Source organism: Bombina bombina, chromosome 2 (genome assembly GCF_027579735.1).
Source record: "Bombina bombina isolate aBomBom1 chromosome 2, aBomBom1.pri, whole genome shotgun sequence".
NCBI classification, from domain to species: domain Eukaryota; kingdom Metazoa; phylum Chordata; class Amphibia; order Anura; family Bombinatoridae; genus Bombina; species Bombina bombina.
Genome location: NC_069500.1, coordinates 124,250,996 through 124,269,729, shown reverse-complemented (window position 1 = coordinate 124,269,729; position 18,734 = coordinate 124,250,996). Strand labels below are relative to the sequence as shown.

The window sequence follows — 18,734 nt, the reverse complement described above, 5'->3', positions numbered from 1 at the left end:
AGCCTCATACAAACAGAAATCTTCATCTCTTTTCTGTTTCTGAGTAAATAGTACATACCAGCACTATTTCAAAATAACAAACTCTTGATTGAATAATAAAAACTACAGTTAAACACTAAAAAACTCTAAGCCATCTCCGTGGAGATGTTGCCTGTACAACGGCAAAGAGAATGACTGGGGTAGGCGGAGCCTAGGAGGGATCATGTGTCCAGCTTTGCTGGGCTCTTTGCCATTTCCTGTTGGGGAAGAGAATATCCCCACAAGTAAGGATGACGCCGTGGACCGGACACACCTATGTTGGAGAAATAAAACCGTTACTGTCACTTTAAATTTTAAACTGAACACACTTTATTACTGCAATTGCGAAAAAACATGAAGGAATTGTTCAAAATTCACCAAATTTTCACCACAGTGTCTTAAAGCCTTAAAAGTATTGCACACCAAATTTGGAAGCTTTAACCCTTAAAATAACGGAACCGGAGCCGTTTTTATATTTAACCCCTTTACAGTCCCTGGAATCTGCTTTGCTGAGACCCAACCAAGCCCAAAGGGGAATACGATACCAAATAATGCCTTCAGAAAGACTTTTCTATGTATCAGAGCTCCACACACATGCAGCTGCATGTCATGCTGTTCTCAAAAACAAGTGCGCCATACCGGCGCGAAAATGAGGCTCTGACTATGATTAGGGAAAGCCCCAATAGAATAAAGTGTCTAAAACAGTGCCTGCCGATATTATTTTACAAAAAATACCCAGATTAAATGATTCCTCAAGGCTAAATATGTGTAAATATGATCGATTTAGCCCAGAAAATGTCTACAGTCTTAATAAGCCCTTGTGAAGCCCTTATTTACTGTGTGAATAAAAATGGCTTACCGGATCCCATAGGGAAAATGACAGCTTCCAGCATTACATCGTCTTGTTAGAATGTGTCATACCTCAAGCAGCAAAAGACTGCTCACAGTTCCCCCAACTGAAGTTAATTCCTCTCAACAGTCCTGTGTGGAACAGCCATGGATTTTAGTAACGGTTGCTAAAATCATTTTCCTCATACAAACAGAAATCTTCATCTCTTTTCTGTTTCAGAGTAAATAGTACATACCAGCACTATTTTAAAATAACAAACTCTTGATTGAATAATAAAAACTACAGTTAAACACTAAAAAACTCTAAGCCATCTCCGTGGAGATGTTGCCTGTACAACGGCAAAGAGAATGACTGAGGTAGGCGGAGCCTAGGAGGGATCATATGACCAGCTTTGCTGGGCTCTTTGCCATTTCCTGTTGGGGAGGAGAATATCCCACAAGTAAGGATGACGCCGTGGACCGGACACACCTATGTTGGAGAAAAGATACTATTTCCTTAAAAGCAATCGATTACAATTATATACTGATATGTTATTTTTTTGGGACTCATACAAAGGTCTAATCAATCAGGAGTAATAATATAAGATGTTATAAGTTGGCACTTTTTGGATATCGAGTCGAGATAAAAGTGTAGCATACCTAATAATACTAGTAAGTGTACCTGTAACACAGATTGTAAGCAAAGAGCCATTTTAAGGCCTTAATTACCATGGATAACTTATTTGCTGCCAGTTTTAGGTTACTTATAGTTAATGTTATAGTTTGTTTTTTAGATAATTAGTCATTTGACATGTCATGCTTGTCTATAGTGCTTCTTCATGACGCAGTGGTGAAGAAAAAAAAAAAAAAAAAAAACTTTTTCAAGAAGGTAAAAGGACAATTGAACAGTTACTTCTACTACATAAAAGCTCAAGTTGGAATGGACACCGTGTTTAGCATAATGAAACCTTATTGTATTTTGGTATTGATTGCATGATATAAATTACAAGGTGGATGTCATGTTGAATTACGATTGTTTACTGAAAATTCTCAATAAAGAAATAATAACAAAAAAAAAAAAGAAATAGCGTACTCCAGGCTGTCTCAGTGTCTAACCAAGCCCTTAAGTGTCCCTTGCAGTTCTCACAAAGGTCATTAAACACAGGGGTCCAGTACCACCCTACCCAGACTACTGCTTACCCCTCTTACAAGATATAAAATATGTCAGCCAATTCTCAATCTACCAGGTCTCTTCAGAATATACATGAGTGCACATACCTCAAAGCTGCATGTAGCAGAAATGTTCCCCACACTGAAGCTTTCTCTGTACTCCTCAGTCATCTTGTGGGAAGCAAACAAGGATCTCAGTTACAACTGCTGAGATTATCAGACTCAAGGCAGAATTCTTCTTCTATGTCCTGCCTGAGGATAAATAGTACTAATCGGTACCATTTTAAAATAAAAAAACTCTTGATTGAAGAAACTAAAACTATTATTGTATCACCTCTTAACTTTACCCTTCCTATTACTAGCATAGGCAAAGAGAATGACTGGGGGGAGGAGTTAAGGGAGGGGCTATATAGCAGCTCTGCTCTGGTGCTCTTTGTCACTCTCTGTTAGCAGGAGGAATATATCCCACAAGTAAAGGATGAAACCCATGGACTCGGTATATCTTGTAAAAGAAAATGTAAATAAGGGCGGGTAGTGGACTCTCCATGCCCGGAAAGAAATTTTTTTTATCAGGTAAGCATAAATTTTGTTTTCTTTCCTATGACATGGAGAGTCCACAAACTCATTCCAATTACTAGTGGGAACCAATACCCTAGCTAGAGGACACAGAATAAAATGGAGGAAAAACAAGACCGGTGGACCTAAACAAAAGGCACCACAGCTTGAAGAACTTTTCTCCCAAAGAAAGCCTCAGACGAGGCAAAAGTATCAAATTTGTAGAATTAGGAAAAAGTATGCAATGAGGACTACCTTGTAGATTTGCTCCACAGATGCTTCATTTTGGAAAGCCCAAGAAGAAGAGACAGTCCTAGAGGAAAAAGCCATAATTCTTGCAGGAGGAGGGTGTCCAACTGTCTCATATGCTAAATCGAATAACACTTCTCAACCAGACAGAAAGAGCAGAAGTGGCTTTCTGACTCTTACGCTTACCAGCGAAAACAACAAACAGGGCAGAAGACTGCCTAAAATCTTTAGTTGCTTGTAGATAAAATTTTAGAGCATGCACAACATCCAGGTTGTGTAACAGACGTTCCTTCTGAGAAAGAGGATTCGGACAAAAAGATGGAACAACAATTTCTTGATTGATGTTGCGATCCGATACCACCTTGGGAAGAAATCCCAATTTAGTACGAAGGACTGCCTTATCTGCATGAAAATGAAGGTAAGGGGAATCACACATACTTTGAAAACTTGTTGTTTTGACGCTACGCCATAAGATCCAACTCCGGAACCCCCCACTTGAGAGTTATCATTAAGAATACCTCTGGATGGAGAGCCCACTCCCCAGGATGAAAGGTCTGCCTGCTCAGAAAATCTGCTTCCCAGTTGTCCACCCCTGGAATATGGATGGCAGATAGGAGACAATCGAAAGATTCTGGAGGTATTCCAGCTAAAACCTAGTTACCTTCCTCTGAATCTGCTGTGCTAGCAACCACAGTCTCAGAGTCAGAAATCTCACCCTCAGAAGCCTCTGAGGTATGATTTTCATCAGATAACAGAGAGACCGACTAACGCAGACTTTGCGGGGTTAGAACTAAGAGAAATATTCTTAGATTTCTTCTTTCGTTTACCAGCAACTAGGAAGGCTGATAAGGCTTCAGAAACCGCAAAAGTTATCTGCGCAGCAAAATCTCCTTGTAAAAAAACGCCCCCAGGAGGATGTTGAGAGGAACTGCAGGGCACTGCATGTGAAACAGCTAAGACTTGGGACGTTTGAGGAGAAAGCTGAGACATGGCACGGACAACATTATCTTGAGAGACAGATGGCTCTGAGAGGGGCTCTAAATTCTTAGATAACATTGCATGAGGAACAAAACTGCGCAGGAGGAACAACCTGAGCCTCCAAACAGTACAGACATGTATCAAAGGATAAAGCTAGATTAGATTCAGGGTAAATTGTTCAATTAATTGGTTCCCAATAAAAAATAAAATAGTCTAATAGAGAACAAGTTCTGTGCCTTAAAATAAATAAAAAACACTTCTTATTCTGTATTTATTTAAAATAATAAGGCAGATTTAGAATAAAAAATCTTTCATTTTAAATGTAGACAACACAGTAACCTCAGCTTCTGCTGAGGGCTTACCCCACCAGAGAGAAATCCCACTGAAGGTACGATAGTGGAGCTCCGTCTAAAGTCTAACTTCCTATAGAAATGCAGACACCCGTTATAACAGCAGCTGGTCCAAGAGATCCGTTGCAGCAAGGACTCTGCTCTCCGATCGGAAGTGAAGTTCTGTGCTCTCCGATCGGAAGTGAAGTTCTGAAGAGCCGAATCAGAAAGAGTTGAGTGGTCATGTGACCGCAACTAAATTATTTTTATAAAGTGTGACTTTGAAAAGAAGCGCGCGAGATACGCTGCGCTACCAGACAAAATCAAATACATAAAATGGCCTCTACTGAACAGTCTCAGTATGATATAGGCCAATTAAAAAAATAGGAATCTTGTCTCCAAAGTCTACTCCATTCCCTAAATAAATGTGTCCCACTCATGCCAGCCTCTAGTCAAAGGCAAATAGATTAAAGGGACAGTCTACAATAGAATTTGTATTGTTTTAAAAAGGATACATAATCCCTTTATTACCCATTCCCCAATTTTGCATAACCAACACGGTTTTATTAACATACATTTTACCTCTGTGATTACCTTGTATCTAAGAACCTTCTGACAGCCCCCTGATTACATGACTGTGACTATTATCTATTGACTTGCATTTAGTACTGCTAAATCTTAAATAACTTTCTGTGCCTGAACACAGTGTTATATATATGGCCCACGTGAACTATCAAGTCTTTTGTTGTGAAAAGCAATTTAAAAAGCATGTGATTAGAGGCGGCCCTCAAGGGCTTAGAAATTAGTATATGAGCCTACCTAGGTTTAGCTTCAACTAAGAATACCAAGAGAAAAAAGCTAAATTTAAAATTACATGTCCTATATGAATAATGAAAGTTTAATTTTGACTAGACTGTCCCTTTAACCCCTTAATTCCTCCTATTCACATAAAAAAGTGCCTGCAGTGCTGTCCCCATTAAATCTCTGACAATAAAGGGATGTCTAAAGTGTCCCAATAAGTTCACAGAAGATAATTCTTCATGTGCTTATTCCAGAAGTGCTTTCCTTAAAACCTAGAAGGCAAGAGCACTTACCGGTGGATCCAGCTGCAGGGCAGGAACAGCTTCTTAGGTGTGACAGAGTAACCAACCCTGGTTTTCTATAAAGGGGTAGCATAGGTGTTAGAATTAAAGCAAAGACTACCTTGCCGCTTTCTAACTGCTAAAAGTCACCATTACTCTTACTAAAGAGATTGACATGAACATAGCTTGACCCCAATCCTTGCTTGCAGAGAAAAGTACCCATCAAAGGATTAAATATCTTCAAACACCATCTTCACACATCCTCCCGTGATAGAGGAAAAGAGAATGACTGGGGATTATGGGTAAGGGAAGTGACACTTAACAGCTCTGCTGGGGTGCTCTTTGCCTCCTCCTGCTGGCCAGGTGACATGTTTGTCATATAAGATTCAAAGTGTATGGTATAAAGTGTAAGCGCTACATTCCCTAAAGTAAACTGCCATAGATACCTCTTTAAGAATTAAGGTGTATGTTTAATTTAACCTTTTATCCAATCAGATATAAGCATCTATTATTTCTATGTATCAGGTGTGGTGATACACAGGGCTATGACTACGGCTATTCGTGGAAACACATAAGCCATTATTACCCCACCACCTTCCTCCTTATGTGTGAACCTCCATTGTGGTTTTAATATTGGAAAATAAAAGTATAGTTTTTTTTGGGACTTCTGTGCTTTACTTTGTTTTGGATGAACTTTTCCTATTTCAGCACAAGCATCAGAGTCGCTATACCCCCCTCTCCTGCAACAGCACTTTCCAGCAACACTTGTTAGTCTTTGAATTTACACATCGAGTGTGACGTCACCAATGATCGCAAGAGGAGCACGCCGTGAGCGGAGTCTCATGGAAGACAAGGATCCGGTAGTGGGGAGAGCAAAAGACACAGTAAGTTAAACTCATCATAGAGATGCAGAGTGGTGTCACCTCCTCTCACGAAGTGGCCCGGACTTATTTTCCCCTAACCTGTGTAGGTGCGTTGGGCCCCGCATCTGGTAAGGAGACGTCTTTTAAACTTTGGGATAAAAGCTAAGAAAATATGTTTAAGTCCATGCATTCTCCTTTGTGACTGTATATCCTTTATTAACACTAACATGTGGTCATATAATGACATCCATCCTATATTATGGTTTACAATGCATTCCTTTCTTAGCTGGACAATAGGAAGGTGAGATTTCCTTCTGTGATTACCTTGTATCTAAGCATCTTCTGATCACACCCCCTGATCACATGGCTTTTTATTTATTATCTATTGACTTGCATTTTAACCAACTAGTGCTCTGTTGTGCTGATTCTTAAAAACACAATGAACGTGAGCACAATGTTATCCCTATAGCTCACATGAAAAAGCAGTCTCCTGTTGTGAAGAGCAAATAAAAAAAGCTTGTGATAAGAGACCGTCTGCAGTGGCTTAGAAACAGGCAGTTTAAATGTAATAAAGTATATTAATATAACAATGTTGGTTGAGCAAAGCTGGGGAATGGGTAGTAAAGGCATTATCTATATTTTTAAACAATGCCAATTTTAGTGTTGACTGTCCCTTTAAGATAGTTTTATCTAAGTTTTGAAAAGAAACATTTTCTAAAAAAATAAATCAATGCCATTGGTGATTGTTTCCTTCATTTGTGCACAGTAATAATTCATTGTATACTTCTGGTAAACCAACTAAAAAACCCCAAAAAAACAACAACTTACATTTTAATTTATTTTAAACATTTCAATGATATATATATATATATTTATTAATTTACTTTATTTTAAAATATATATATATTTTTGCAATATAAATGATGCATAAAAGTCAGTGCATCACTGTGCCTCTAGTGACATGAATTTATACAAAGAATAATATTTGTCACCAGATAAAGTATACCTGAATTCAAGTGCTTTGAGGGCTTCATGCATCGACAGATACTCTGCTGCTTTCCAGATATCAGAGGCTTCCTCCTCGCCCTGAATCATCAGTTTGGCAGTGTAGGTGAATTCTAGAAGGTGTTTGAATGCAGAGTTGCTTACACCTGGATGCACAAAATTACAAATAGGTGTCTTAAAGGACCATTAAATACAATAAAATTGCATAATTGACAATGGCATAATAAAAAAGAAAACGGTTCAATTTTTTTTCTGGCAAATTATTTTTTCTCTCCATTTGCCACCCCCCCCTGCATCATGTGACACTCACCAGCCAATTACAGACTACTATTTGTATATAATGTGAACTTGTGCCCTTGCATTAGTAGGGGCTGGTGCCTCAGAAAGTGTGCATATAAAAAGATTGTACAAAATTTGATAATATAAATAAATAAGAAAGTCTCCTAAAACTGCGTGCTCTATTTCAATCATGAAAGTTTCATTTTGACTTTAGTGTCCCTTTAAATATTACACAACATGAGAGTTAAAAATAGTCGATCCCTGTGCCCCAAAAATTGACGTTTTTTTAATGATTTATATCTCTTAAAGGACCATTTAATAAAGTAGAACTGCATTATGAACAAATGCATAATAAAAATAAAATACATTAACACTTCAGGGTCGATCCCAATCTATTAGCTGGTTTGTTTTCGGCAGAAAAAAATGTATGTATTTAAATGTATTTCTTTCCGGATATGGAGAGTCCACAACGTCATCATTTACTGTTGGGAATATCATTCCTGGCCAGCAGGAGGAGGCAAAGAGCACCACAGCAAAGCTGTTAAGTATCACTTCCCTTCCCACAAACCCCAGCCATTTGACCGGGAAATGGAAAAAACATAAATTATGCTTGCCTGATAATTTAATTTCCTTCTATATGTTGAGAGTCCACGGCATCATTCCTTACGGTTGGGAAATACTGAACCTGGCCACCAGGCTTAAATACTCCCCCTACTTCCCTCATATCCCAGTCATTCTGCCAAGGGAACAAGGAACAGTAGGAGAAATATCAGGGTATAAATGGTGCCAGAAGAGAAAAACTAATTTTGGTCCGCCCATCGGAGTATACGGGCAGGGGCCGTGGACTCTCCTCATACATAAGGAAATAAAATTATCAGGTAAGCATAATTTATGTTTTCCTGCTTAATATGAGGAGAGTCATCATTTCTTACTGTTGGGAAAACTATACCCAAGCTCTAGAGGACACTGAATGATAACGGGAGAAGTAAAAAAAAGAGGCAGACCCTAATCTGAGGGCACCACAACCTGTAAAACCTTTCTCCCAAAAGCTGCTTCAGCCAAAGCAAAAACGTCAAACTATCACTCTAGTGGAATGAGCCGTAATCCTCTGAGGAGGTCTAAGTCCACATCTAGATTATGAAGTAAACGTTCCTTCGAAGGAGGATTAGGACATAAGGAAGGAACCACAATCTCCTGATTGATGTTACGATCAGACACAACCTTAGGGAGAAAACCCAAGCGGGTACATAGGACAACCTTATCATTGTGGAACACCAGATAAAAAGGCTCACATTGCAAGGCAAACATAACTTCAGGGAAGCGCTCAGACACTTGTATGTGGTAACAGGCGATTCACGTAAGGACAAACCCCCTCTCGACGTCACTCTGACGCATCCGACTGTCAGTTGTACTTGTGCACTGAACGGAGAGTTCCACTACAGCTCCAAAAATACAAACAGATTCAACAATCAACGCACTCAGCAGTAAGAACAGGTATACAAAAGGTTCTTTACTCAAGAGGTTGTAGAAAACGCTGTGTTTATTTCTCCATATCAGCAATTATCATAGCGTTTCATTTTCACAGCGCTGGCATATAATAGGGAAAAAGACAATAAAGGTCAAACGCGTTTCATCTGTCAAGACATGACTTCTTCAGTGACCATCAATAGTGAAAATGAAACGCTATGATAATTGCTGATATGGAGGAATAAACACAGCGTTTTCTACAACCTCTTGAGTAAAGGACCTTTTGTATACCTGTTCTTACTGTTGAGTGCGTTGATTGTTGAATCTGTTCAAATTGCAAGGCAGCTATTTCAGAAACTCTGTGTGCCGACGCAATAGCCGATAGAAAAAGGACCTTCCATGACAACAATTTAATGTCAACCGAATGCATAGGCTCACACGGAGCCCGTTGCAGAGACTTAAGAACAAGATTCAAACTCCAAGGTGGAGCATTAGGTCGAAACACAGGTCTGATCCTAATCAGAGCCTTAACGAAAGATTGCACGTCAGGGAGCTCTGTGAGCCTCTTGTGCAGCAAAACAGATAGGGACGAAATCTGTCCCCTCAGGGAACTGGCAGAAAGGCCCTTCTCCAGACCCTCCTGGAGAAAATAAAGTATCCTGGTAGCCTTAACCTTATTGCAGGCTAAGCCACGCTCTTCACACCAGAATAAGTAAGCTCTCCACACCTTATAGATAGATGTGACGAGTAACAGGCTTACAAGTCTGAATGAGAGTATCAATAACCCTCTTAGAGAAACCTCTCTTGGCTAGGACTAGGCCTAGGCTAGGACTCCAGCCTCAGAATCTAGATTTTGATGAACAAAAGGACCCTGTTCCAGCAGATCCCTGCCACAAGGTAACTTCCACGGAAGAGATGAGGACATACCCACCAGGTCCGCGAACCACATCCTTTGCGGCCACGATGGAGCAATCAGTACCACTGATGCCTGCTCCTGCTTGATGCGGGCCACTACATGAGAAAGAAGTGGTAACGGCAGGAAAATGTAAATCAGATTGAACCTCCAAGGCACTGATAATGCATCTATTATCTCCGCTTGAGAATCCCTGGACTGCGACCCATATCTAGGTAGCTTGGAATTGAGCCGGGACGCCATGAGATCTATCTCCGGCAAACCCAATTTGTTGCAAATCTCCGCAAACACCTCGGGATGGAGAGACCATTCCCCCGGATGAAAGGATTGTCTGCTGAGGAAATCTGCTTCCCAGTTGTCCACACCCGGAATGTGGATCGCTGACAGCGAGCAGTTGTGGGCCTCCGTCTACTAAAGAATCCGAGATACTTCCCTCATTGCTAGCGAGCTTCTTGTTCCCCCCTGATGGTTGATGTAAGCCACCGAGGTTAAGTTGTCTGATTGGAATCTGATAAACTGGTACGAACCCAGAAGAGGCCAAGCCTTCAGAGCATTGAAGATTGCCTGAAGTTTCAGAATGCTGATGGGCTTGCGTCTGTAGTCACAATCTCCCAGGATGGTCTCAAGAAGGATGTCCCTTGGGACAGGTGATCTGGACAGATCCACCAGGAGAGCGATTCTCTCGACCGGTTGTCCAGAGAGATCTGTTGAGACAGATCCGAATGATCGCCGTTCCACTGTCTCACCATGCACAGCTGTAGTGGTCTGAGATGGAATCTGGCAAAGGGAATGATGTCCATGCTGGACACCATGAGACCAATCACCTCCATACACTGAGCCACAGAGGGTCTTTAAAGGCATACTGAACCCAAATATTTTCTTTTGTGATTCAGATAGAGCATGCAATTTTAAGCAACTTTCTAATTTACTACTATTATCAATTTTTCTTTGTTCTCTTGCTATCTTTATTTGAAAAAGAACGTCCAGAACCCTGGACAGCTCTTGTTTATTGGTGGATTAATTTATCCACCAATCAGCAAGAACAACCCGGGTTGTTCATCAAAAATGGGCCGGCATCTAAACTTACATTCTTGCTTTTCAAATAAAAATACAAAGAGAATTAGAACATTTGATAATAGGAGTAAATTAGAAAGTTGCTTAAAATTGCATGCTCTATCTGAATCACAAAAGAAAAAAATTGGTTTCAGTGTCCCTTTAAGGAGGTCTGGAGGGCAAGACAGGCGGAAGTTAGCTTGGAATGTCTCTGGTCTGTAAGGAATATCCTCATGGATATGGAGTCTATTATAGTACACAGGAATTCCCCCCTGGTACTGAGAATAAGAACTCTTTTCTAAGTTTTTCTTCCATCCATGAGATCAAAGAAGAAACAGAAGAGATTTCGAATGGTCATTTGCCAGACGACAAGATGGTGCTTGAACCAGAATATCATCCAAGTATGGAGCCACTGCTATACCTCTGGTTCTGGTAACAAAACAGAATTTATGTTTACCTGATAAATTACTTTCTCCAACGGTGTGTCCGGTCCACGGCGTCATCCTTACTTGTGGGATATTCTCCTCCCCAACAGGAAATGGCAAAGAGCCCAGCAAAGCTGGTCACATGATCCCTCCTAGGCTCCGCCTTCCCCAGTCATTCGACCGACGTAAAGGAGGAATATTTGCATAGGAGAAATCATATGATACCGTGGTGACTGTAGTTAAAGAAAATAAATTATCAGACCTGATTAAAAAACCAGGGCGGGCCGTGGACTGGACACACCGTTGGAGAAAGTAATTTATCAGGTAAACATAAATTCTGTTTTCTCCAACATAGGTGTGTCCGGTCCACGGCGTCATCCTTACTTGTGGGAACCAATACCAAAGCTTTAGGACACGGATGAAGGGAGGGAGCAAATCAGGTCACCTAGATGGAAGGCACCACGGCTTGCAAAACCTTTCTCCCAAAAATAGCCTCAGAAGAAGCAAAAGTATCAAATTTGTAAAATTTAGTAAAAGTGTGCAGTGAAGACCAAGTCGCTGCCTTACATATCTGATCAACAGAAGCCTCGTTCTTGAAGGCCCATGTGGAAGCCACAGCCCTAGTGGAATGAGCTGTGATTCTTTCAGGAGGCTGCCGTCCGGCAGTCTCGTAAGCCAATCTGATGATGCTTTTAAGCCAAAAAGAGAGAGAGGTAGAAGTTGCTTTTTGACCTCTCCTTTTACCAGAATAAACAACAAACAAGGAAGATGTTTGTCTAAAATCCTTTGTAGCATCTAAATAGAATTTTAGAGCACGAACTACATCCAAATTGTGCAACAAACGTTCCTTCTTTGAAACTGGATTCGGACACAAAGAAGGCACGACTATCTCCTGGTTAATGTTTTTGTTAGAAACAACTTTCGGAAGAAAACCAGGTTTAGTACGCAAAACCACCTTATCTGCATGGAACACCAGATAAGGAGGAGAACACTGCAGAGCAGATAATTCTGAAACTCTTCTAGCAGAAGAAATTGCAACCAAAAAAAAAACTTTCCAAGATAATAACTTAATATCAACGGAATGTAAGGGTTCAAACGGAACCCCCTGAAAGAACTGAAAGAACTAAATTGAGACTCCAAGGAGGAGTCAAAGGTTTGTAAACAGGCTTGATTCTAACCAGAGCCTGAACAAAGGCTTGAACATCTGGCACAGCTGCCAGCTTTTTGTGAAGTAACACAGACAAGGCAGAAATCTGTCCCTTCAAAGAACTTGCAGATAATCCTTTCTCCAAACCTTCTTGAAGAAAGGATAGAATCTTAGGAATTTTTATCTTGTCCCAAGGGAATCCTTTAGATTCACACCAACAGATATATTTTTTCCATATTTTGTGGTAGATTTTCCTAGTTACAGGCTTTCTGGCCTGAACAAGAGTATCAATGACAGAATCTGAGAACCCTCGCTTTGATAAGATCAAGCGTTCAATCTCCAAGCAGTCAGTTGGAGTGAGACCAGATTCGGATGTTCGAACGGACCTTGAACAAGAAGGTCTCGTCTCAAAGGTAGCTTCCATGGTGGAGCCGATGACATATTCACCAGGTCTGCATACCAAGTCCTGCGTGGCCACGCAGGAGCTATCAAGATCACCGATGCCCTCTCCTGATTGATCCTGGCTACCAGCCTGGGGATGAGAGGAAACGGCGGGAATACATAAGCTAGTTTGAAGGTCCAAGGTGCTACTAGTGCATCTACTAGAGTCGCCTTGGGATCCCTGGATCTGGACCCGTAGCAAGGAACCTTGAAGTTCTGACGAGAGGCCATCAGATCCATGTCTGGAATGCCCCACAATTGAGTAATTTGGGCAAAGATTTCCGGATGGAGTTCCCACTCCCCCGGATAAAATGTCTGACGACTCAGAAAATCCGCTTCCCAATTTTCCACTCCTGGGATGTGGATTGCAGACAAGTGGCAGGAGTGAGTCTCCGCCCATTGAATGATTTTGGTCACTTCTTCCATCGCCAGGGAACTCCTTGTTCCCCCCTGATGGTTGATGTACGCAACAGTCGTCATGTTGTCTGATTGAAACCTTATGAACTTGGCCTTTGCTAGCTGAGGCCAAGCCTTGAGAGCATTGAATATCGCTCTCAGTTCCAGAATATTTATCGGGAGAAGAGATTCTTCCCGAGACCAAAGACCCTGAGCTTTCAGGGGTCCCCAGACCGCGCCCCAGCCCACCAGACTGGCGTCGGTCGTGACAATGACCCACTCTGGTCTGCGGAAGCTCATCCCCTGTGACAGGTTGTCCAGGGACAGCCACCAACGGAGTGAATCTCTGGTCCTCTGATCTACTTGTATCGTCGGAGACAAGTCTGTATAGTCCCCATTCCACTGACTGAGCATGCACAGTTGTAATGGTCTTAGATGAATTTGCGCAAAAGGAACTATGTCCATTGCCGCTACCATCAAACCTATTACTTCCATGCACTGCGCTATGGAAGGAAGAGGAACAGAATGAAGTATTTGACAAGAGTTTAGAAGTTTTGATTTTCTGGCCTCTGTCAGAAAAATCCTCATTTCTAAGGAGTCCATTATTGTTCCCAAGAAGGGAACCCTTGTTGACGGAGATAGAGAACTTTTTTCTACGTTCACTTTCCACCCGTGAGATCTGAGAAAGGCCAGGACAATGTCCGTGTGAGCCTTTGCTTGTGGAAGGGACGACGCTTGAATCAGTATGTCGTCCAAGTAAGGTACTACTGCAATGCCCCTTGGTCTTAGCACCGCTAGAAGGGACCCTAGTACCTTTGTGAAAATTCTTGGAGCAGTGGCTAATCCGAACGGAAGTGCCACAAACTGGTAATGCTTGTCCAGAAATGCGAACCTTAGGAACCGATGATGTTCCTTGTGGATAGGAATATGTAGATACGCATCCTTTAAATCCACCGTGGTCATGAATTGACCTTCCTGGATGGAAGGAAGAATTGTTCGAATGGTTTCCATTTTGAACGATGGAACCTTGAGAAACTTGTTTAGGATCTTGAGATCTAAGATTGGTCTGAATGTTCCCTCTTTTTTGGGAACTACGAACAGATTGGAGTAGAACCCCATCCCTTGTTCTCCTAATGGAACAGGATGAATCACTCCCATTTTTAACAGGTCTTCTACACAATGTAAGAATGCCTGTTTTTTTATGTGGTCTGAAGACAATTGAGACCTGTGGAACCTCCCCCTTGGGGGAAGCCCCTTGAATTCCAGAAGATAACCTTGGGAGACTATTTCTAGCGCCCAAGGATCCAGAACATCTCTTGCCCAAGCCTGAGCGAAGAGAGAGAGTCTGCCCCCCACCATATCCGGTCCCGGATCGGGGGCCAACATTTCATGCTGTCTTGGTAGCAGTGGCAGGTTTCTTGGCCTGCTTACCTTTGTTCCAGCCTTGCATTGGCCTCCAGGCTGGCTTGGCTTGAGAATTATTACCCTCTTGCTTAGAGGACGTAGCACTTGGGGCTGGTCTGCGAAAGGGCAATAGCAAACCCAGAATTTTTCGCCGCTAATCTAGCCAATTGCAAAGTGGCGTCTAGGGTGAAAGAGTTAGCCAATTTGAGAGCATGAATTCTGTCCAAAATCTCCTCATAAGAAGAATCTTTATTGAGCGCCTTTTCTAGTTCATCGAACCAGAAACACGCTGCTGTAGTGACAGGAACAATGCATGAAATTGGTTGTAGAAGGTAACCTTGCTGAACAAACATCTTTTTAAGCAAACCCTCTAATTTTTTATCCATAGGATCTTTGAAAGCACAACTATCTTCTATGGGTATAGTGGTGCGTTTGTTAGAAGTAGAAACCGCCCCCTCGACCTTGGGGACTGTCTGCCATAAGTCCTTTCTGGGGTCGACCATAGGAAACAATTTCTTAAATATAGGGGGAGGGACGAAAGGTATGCCGGGCCTTTCCCATTCTTTATTTACAATGTCCGCCACCCGCTTGGGTATAGGAAAAGCTTCGGGGGGCCCCGGGACCTCTAGGAACTTGTCCATTTTACATAATTTCTCTGGAATGACCAAATTCTCACAATCATCCAGAGTAGATAACACCTCCTTAAGCAGGGCGCGGAGATGTTCCAATTTAAATTTAAATGTAATCACATCAGGTTCAGCTTCTTGAGAAATTTTCCCTGAATCTGAAATTTCTCCCTCAGACAAAACCTCCCTGGCCCCCTCAGACTGGTGTAGGGGCACTTCAGAACCAATATCATCAGCGTCCTCATGCTCTTCAGTATTTTCTAAAACAGAGCAGTCGCGCTTTCGCTGATAAGTGGGCATTTTGGCTAAAATGTTTTTGATAGAATTATCCATTACAGCCGTTAATTGTTGCATAGTAAGGAGTATTGGCGCACTAGATGTACTAGGGGCCTCCTGTGTGGGCAAGACTGGTGTAGACGAAGGAGGGGATGATGCAGTACCATGCTTACTCCCCTCACTTGAGGAATCATCTTGGGCATCATTTTCTCTAAATTTTGTGTCACATAAATCACATCTATTTAAATGAGAAGGAACCTTGGCTTCCCCATATACAGAACACAGTCTATCTGGTAGTTCAGACATGTTAAACAGGCATAAACTTGATAACAAAGTACAAAAAACGTTTTAAAATAAAACCGTTACTGTCACTTTAAATTTTAAACTGAACACACTTTATTACTGCAAATGTGAAAAAGTATGAAGGAATTGTTCAAAATTCACCAAAATTTCACCACAGTGTCTTAAAGCCTTAAAAGTATTGCACACCAAATTTGAAAGCTTTAACCCTTAAAATAACGGAACCGGAGCCGTTTTTATATTTAACCCCTTTACAGTCCCTGGTATCTGCTTTGCTGAGACCCAACCAAGCCCAAAGGGGAATACGATACCAAATGACGCCTTCAGAAAGTCTTTTCTATGTATCTGAGCTCCTCACACATGCATCTGCATGTCATGCTTCCCAAAAACAAGTGCGCAATAGAGGCGCGAAAATGAGGCTCTGCCTATGATTAGGGGAAGCCCCTAGAGAATAAGGTGTCCAATACAGTGCCTGCCGGTTATTTTACATAATTCCCAAGAATAAAATAATTCCTCAAAGCTATGAAGTATAAAATATGCTTATATATCAATCGTTTTAGCCCAGAAAATGTCTACAGTCTTAAAAGCCCTTGTGAAGCCCTTTTTTTTTTCTTTATGTAATAAAAATGGCTTACCGGATCCCATAGGGAAAATGACAGCTTCCAGCATTACATCGTCTTGTTAGAAATGTGTCATACCTCAAGCACCAAAAGTCTGCTCACTGTTTCCCCCAACTGAAGTTAATTCCTCTCAACAGTCCTGTGTGGAAACAGCCATCGATTTTAGTAACGGTTGCTAAAATCATTTTCCTCTTACAAACAGAAATCTTCATCTCTTTTCTGTTTCAGAGTAAATAGTACATACCAGCACTATTTTAAAATAACAAACTCTTGATTGAATAATAAAAACTACAGTTAAACACCAAAAAACTCTAAGCCATCTCCGTGGAGATGTTGCCTGTACAACGGCAAAGAGAATGACTGGGGAAGGCGGAGCCTAGGAGGGATCATGTGACCAGCTTTGCTGGGCTCTTTGCCATTTCCTGTTGGGGAGGAGAATATCCCACAAGTAAGGATGACGCCGTGGACCGGACACACCTATGTTGGAGAAAAACAGAATTTATGCTTACCTGATAAATTACTTTCTCTTACGGTGTATCTAGTCCACGGATTCATCCTTACTTGTGGGATATTCTCAATCCCTACAGGAAGTGGCAAAGAGAGCACACAGCAGAGCTGTCCATATAGCTCCCCTCAGGCTCCGCCCCCCCAGTCATTCGACCGACGGTTAGGAGAAAAAGGAGAAACTATAGGGTGCAGTGGTGACTGTAGTTTTACAAAAATAAATTTGAACCTGACTTAATTGCCAGGGCGGGCCGTGGACTGGATACACCGTAAGAGAAAGTAATTTATCAGGTAAGCATAAATTCTGTTTTCTCTTACATGGTGTATCCAGTCCACGGATTCATCCTTACTTGTGGGATACCAATACCAAAGCTTTAGGACACGGATGAAGGGAGGGAACAAGTCAGGTAACCTAAACGGAAGGCACCACTGCTTGCAAAACCTTTCTCCCAAAAATAGCCTCCGAAGAGCAAAAGTATCAAATTTGTAAAATTTGGCAAATGTATGCAGAGAAGACTAAGTCGCTGCCTTACAAATCTGTTCAACAGAAGCCTCATTCTTGAAAGCCCATGTGGAAGCCACAGCTCTGGTGGAATGAGCTGTAATTCGTTCAGGAGGCTGCCGTCCAGCAGTCTCATAAGCCAAACGGATGATGCTTTTCAGCCAGAAGGAGAGAGAGGTAGCAGTCGCTTTCTGACCTCTCCTCTTACCAGAATAGACAACAAACAAGGATGATGTTTGTCTGAAATCTTTAGTTACATGAACCACATCCAGATTGTGTAACAGTCGTTCCTTCTTAGAAACTGGATTAGGGCACAGAGAAGGAACAATGATTTCCTGGTTAATATTCTTATTAGAAACCACTTTTGGAAGGAAACCAGGTTTGGTACGCAAAACAACCTTATCTGCATGGAACACCAGATAGGGTGAATTACACTGCAAAGCAGACAATTCAGAAACTCTTCGAGCAGAAGAAATAGCTACCAAAAACAAAACTTTCCAAGATAATAACTTAATATCTATGGAATGTAAAGGTTCAAACGGAACCCCTTGAAGAACTGAAAGAACTAAATTTAGACTCCATGGAGGAGCCACAGGTTTGTAGACAAGGTTGATTCTAACTAGGGCCTGTGCAAAAGCCTGAACATCTGGTACAGCTGCCAGACGCTTGTGTAACAGGATAGACAGAGCAGATATCTATCTGTCCCTTTAAGGAACTAGCTGACAAACCTTTCTCCAATCCTTCTTGGAGAAAAGACAATATCCTTGGAATCCTAATCTTACTCCACGAGTAACCCTTGAATTTACACCAACAAAGATATTTCCGCCATATCTTATGGTAAATTTTCCTGGTGACAGGCTTTCTGGCCTTTATCAGAGTATCTATAACTGATTCAGAGAACCCACGCTTAGCTAGAATTAAGCGTTCAATCTCCAAGCAGTCAGTTGCAGATAAACTAGATTTGGATGCTTGAATGGACCCTGTATTAGAAGATCCTGCCTCAACGGCAGCTTCCATGGTGGAACAGATGACATGTCCACTAGGTCTGCATACCAAGTCCTGCGTGGCCACGCAGGCGCTATCAGAATTACCGAAGCCTTCTCCTGTTTGATTCTGGCTACTAGCCGAGGGAGAAGAGGAAACGGTGGAAAGACATAAGCTAGACTGAATGACCAAGGCGCTACTAAAGCATCTATCAATGCCGCCTTGGGATCCCTGGACCTGGATTCGTAAAGGGGAAGTTTGGTGTTCTGACGGGACGCCATCAGATCCAATTCTGGAATGCCCCATAGTTGGGTCAGCTG

General features: G+C 41.7%; 1 protein-coding gene across 2 annotated transcripts in view; it reads right to left on the bottom strand.

Moving 5' to 3' along the window:
• Positions 1–18,734, bottom strand: part of ZNF131 (zinc finger protein 131) — a 296,575-nt gene that overhangs the window by 184,811 nt on the left and 93,030 nt on the right. For both annotated transcript variants that reach the window (XM_053701252.1, XM_053701253.1), the window contains exon 4: positions 7,079–7,223. In XM_053701252.1, coding sequence (XP_053557227.1) covers positions 7,079–7,223 — 145 coding nt within the window. The remainder of the gene's footprint in view (positions 1–7,078; positions 7,224–18,734) is intronic.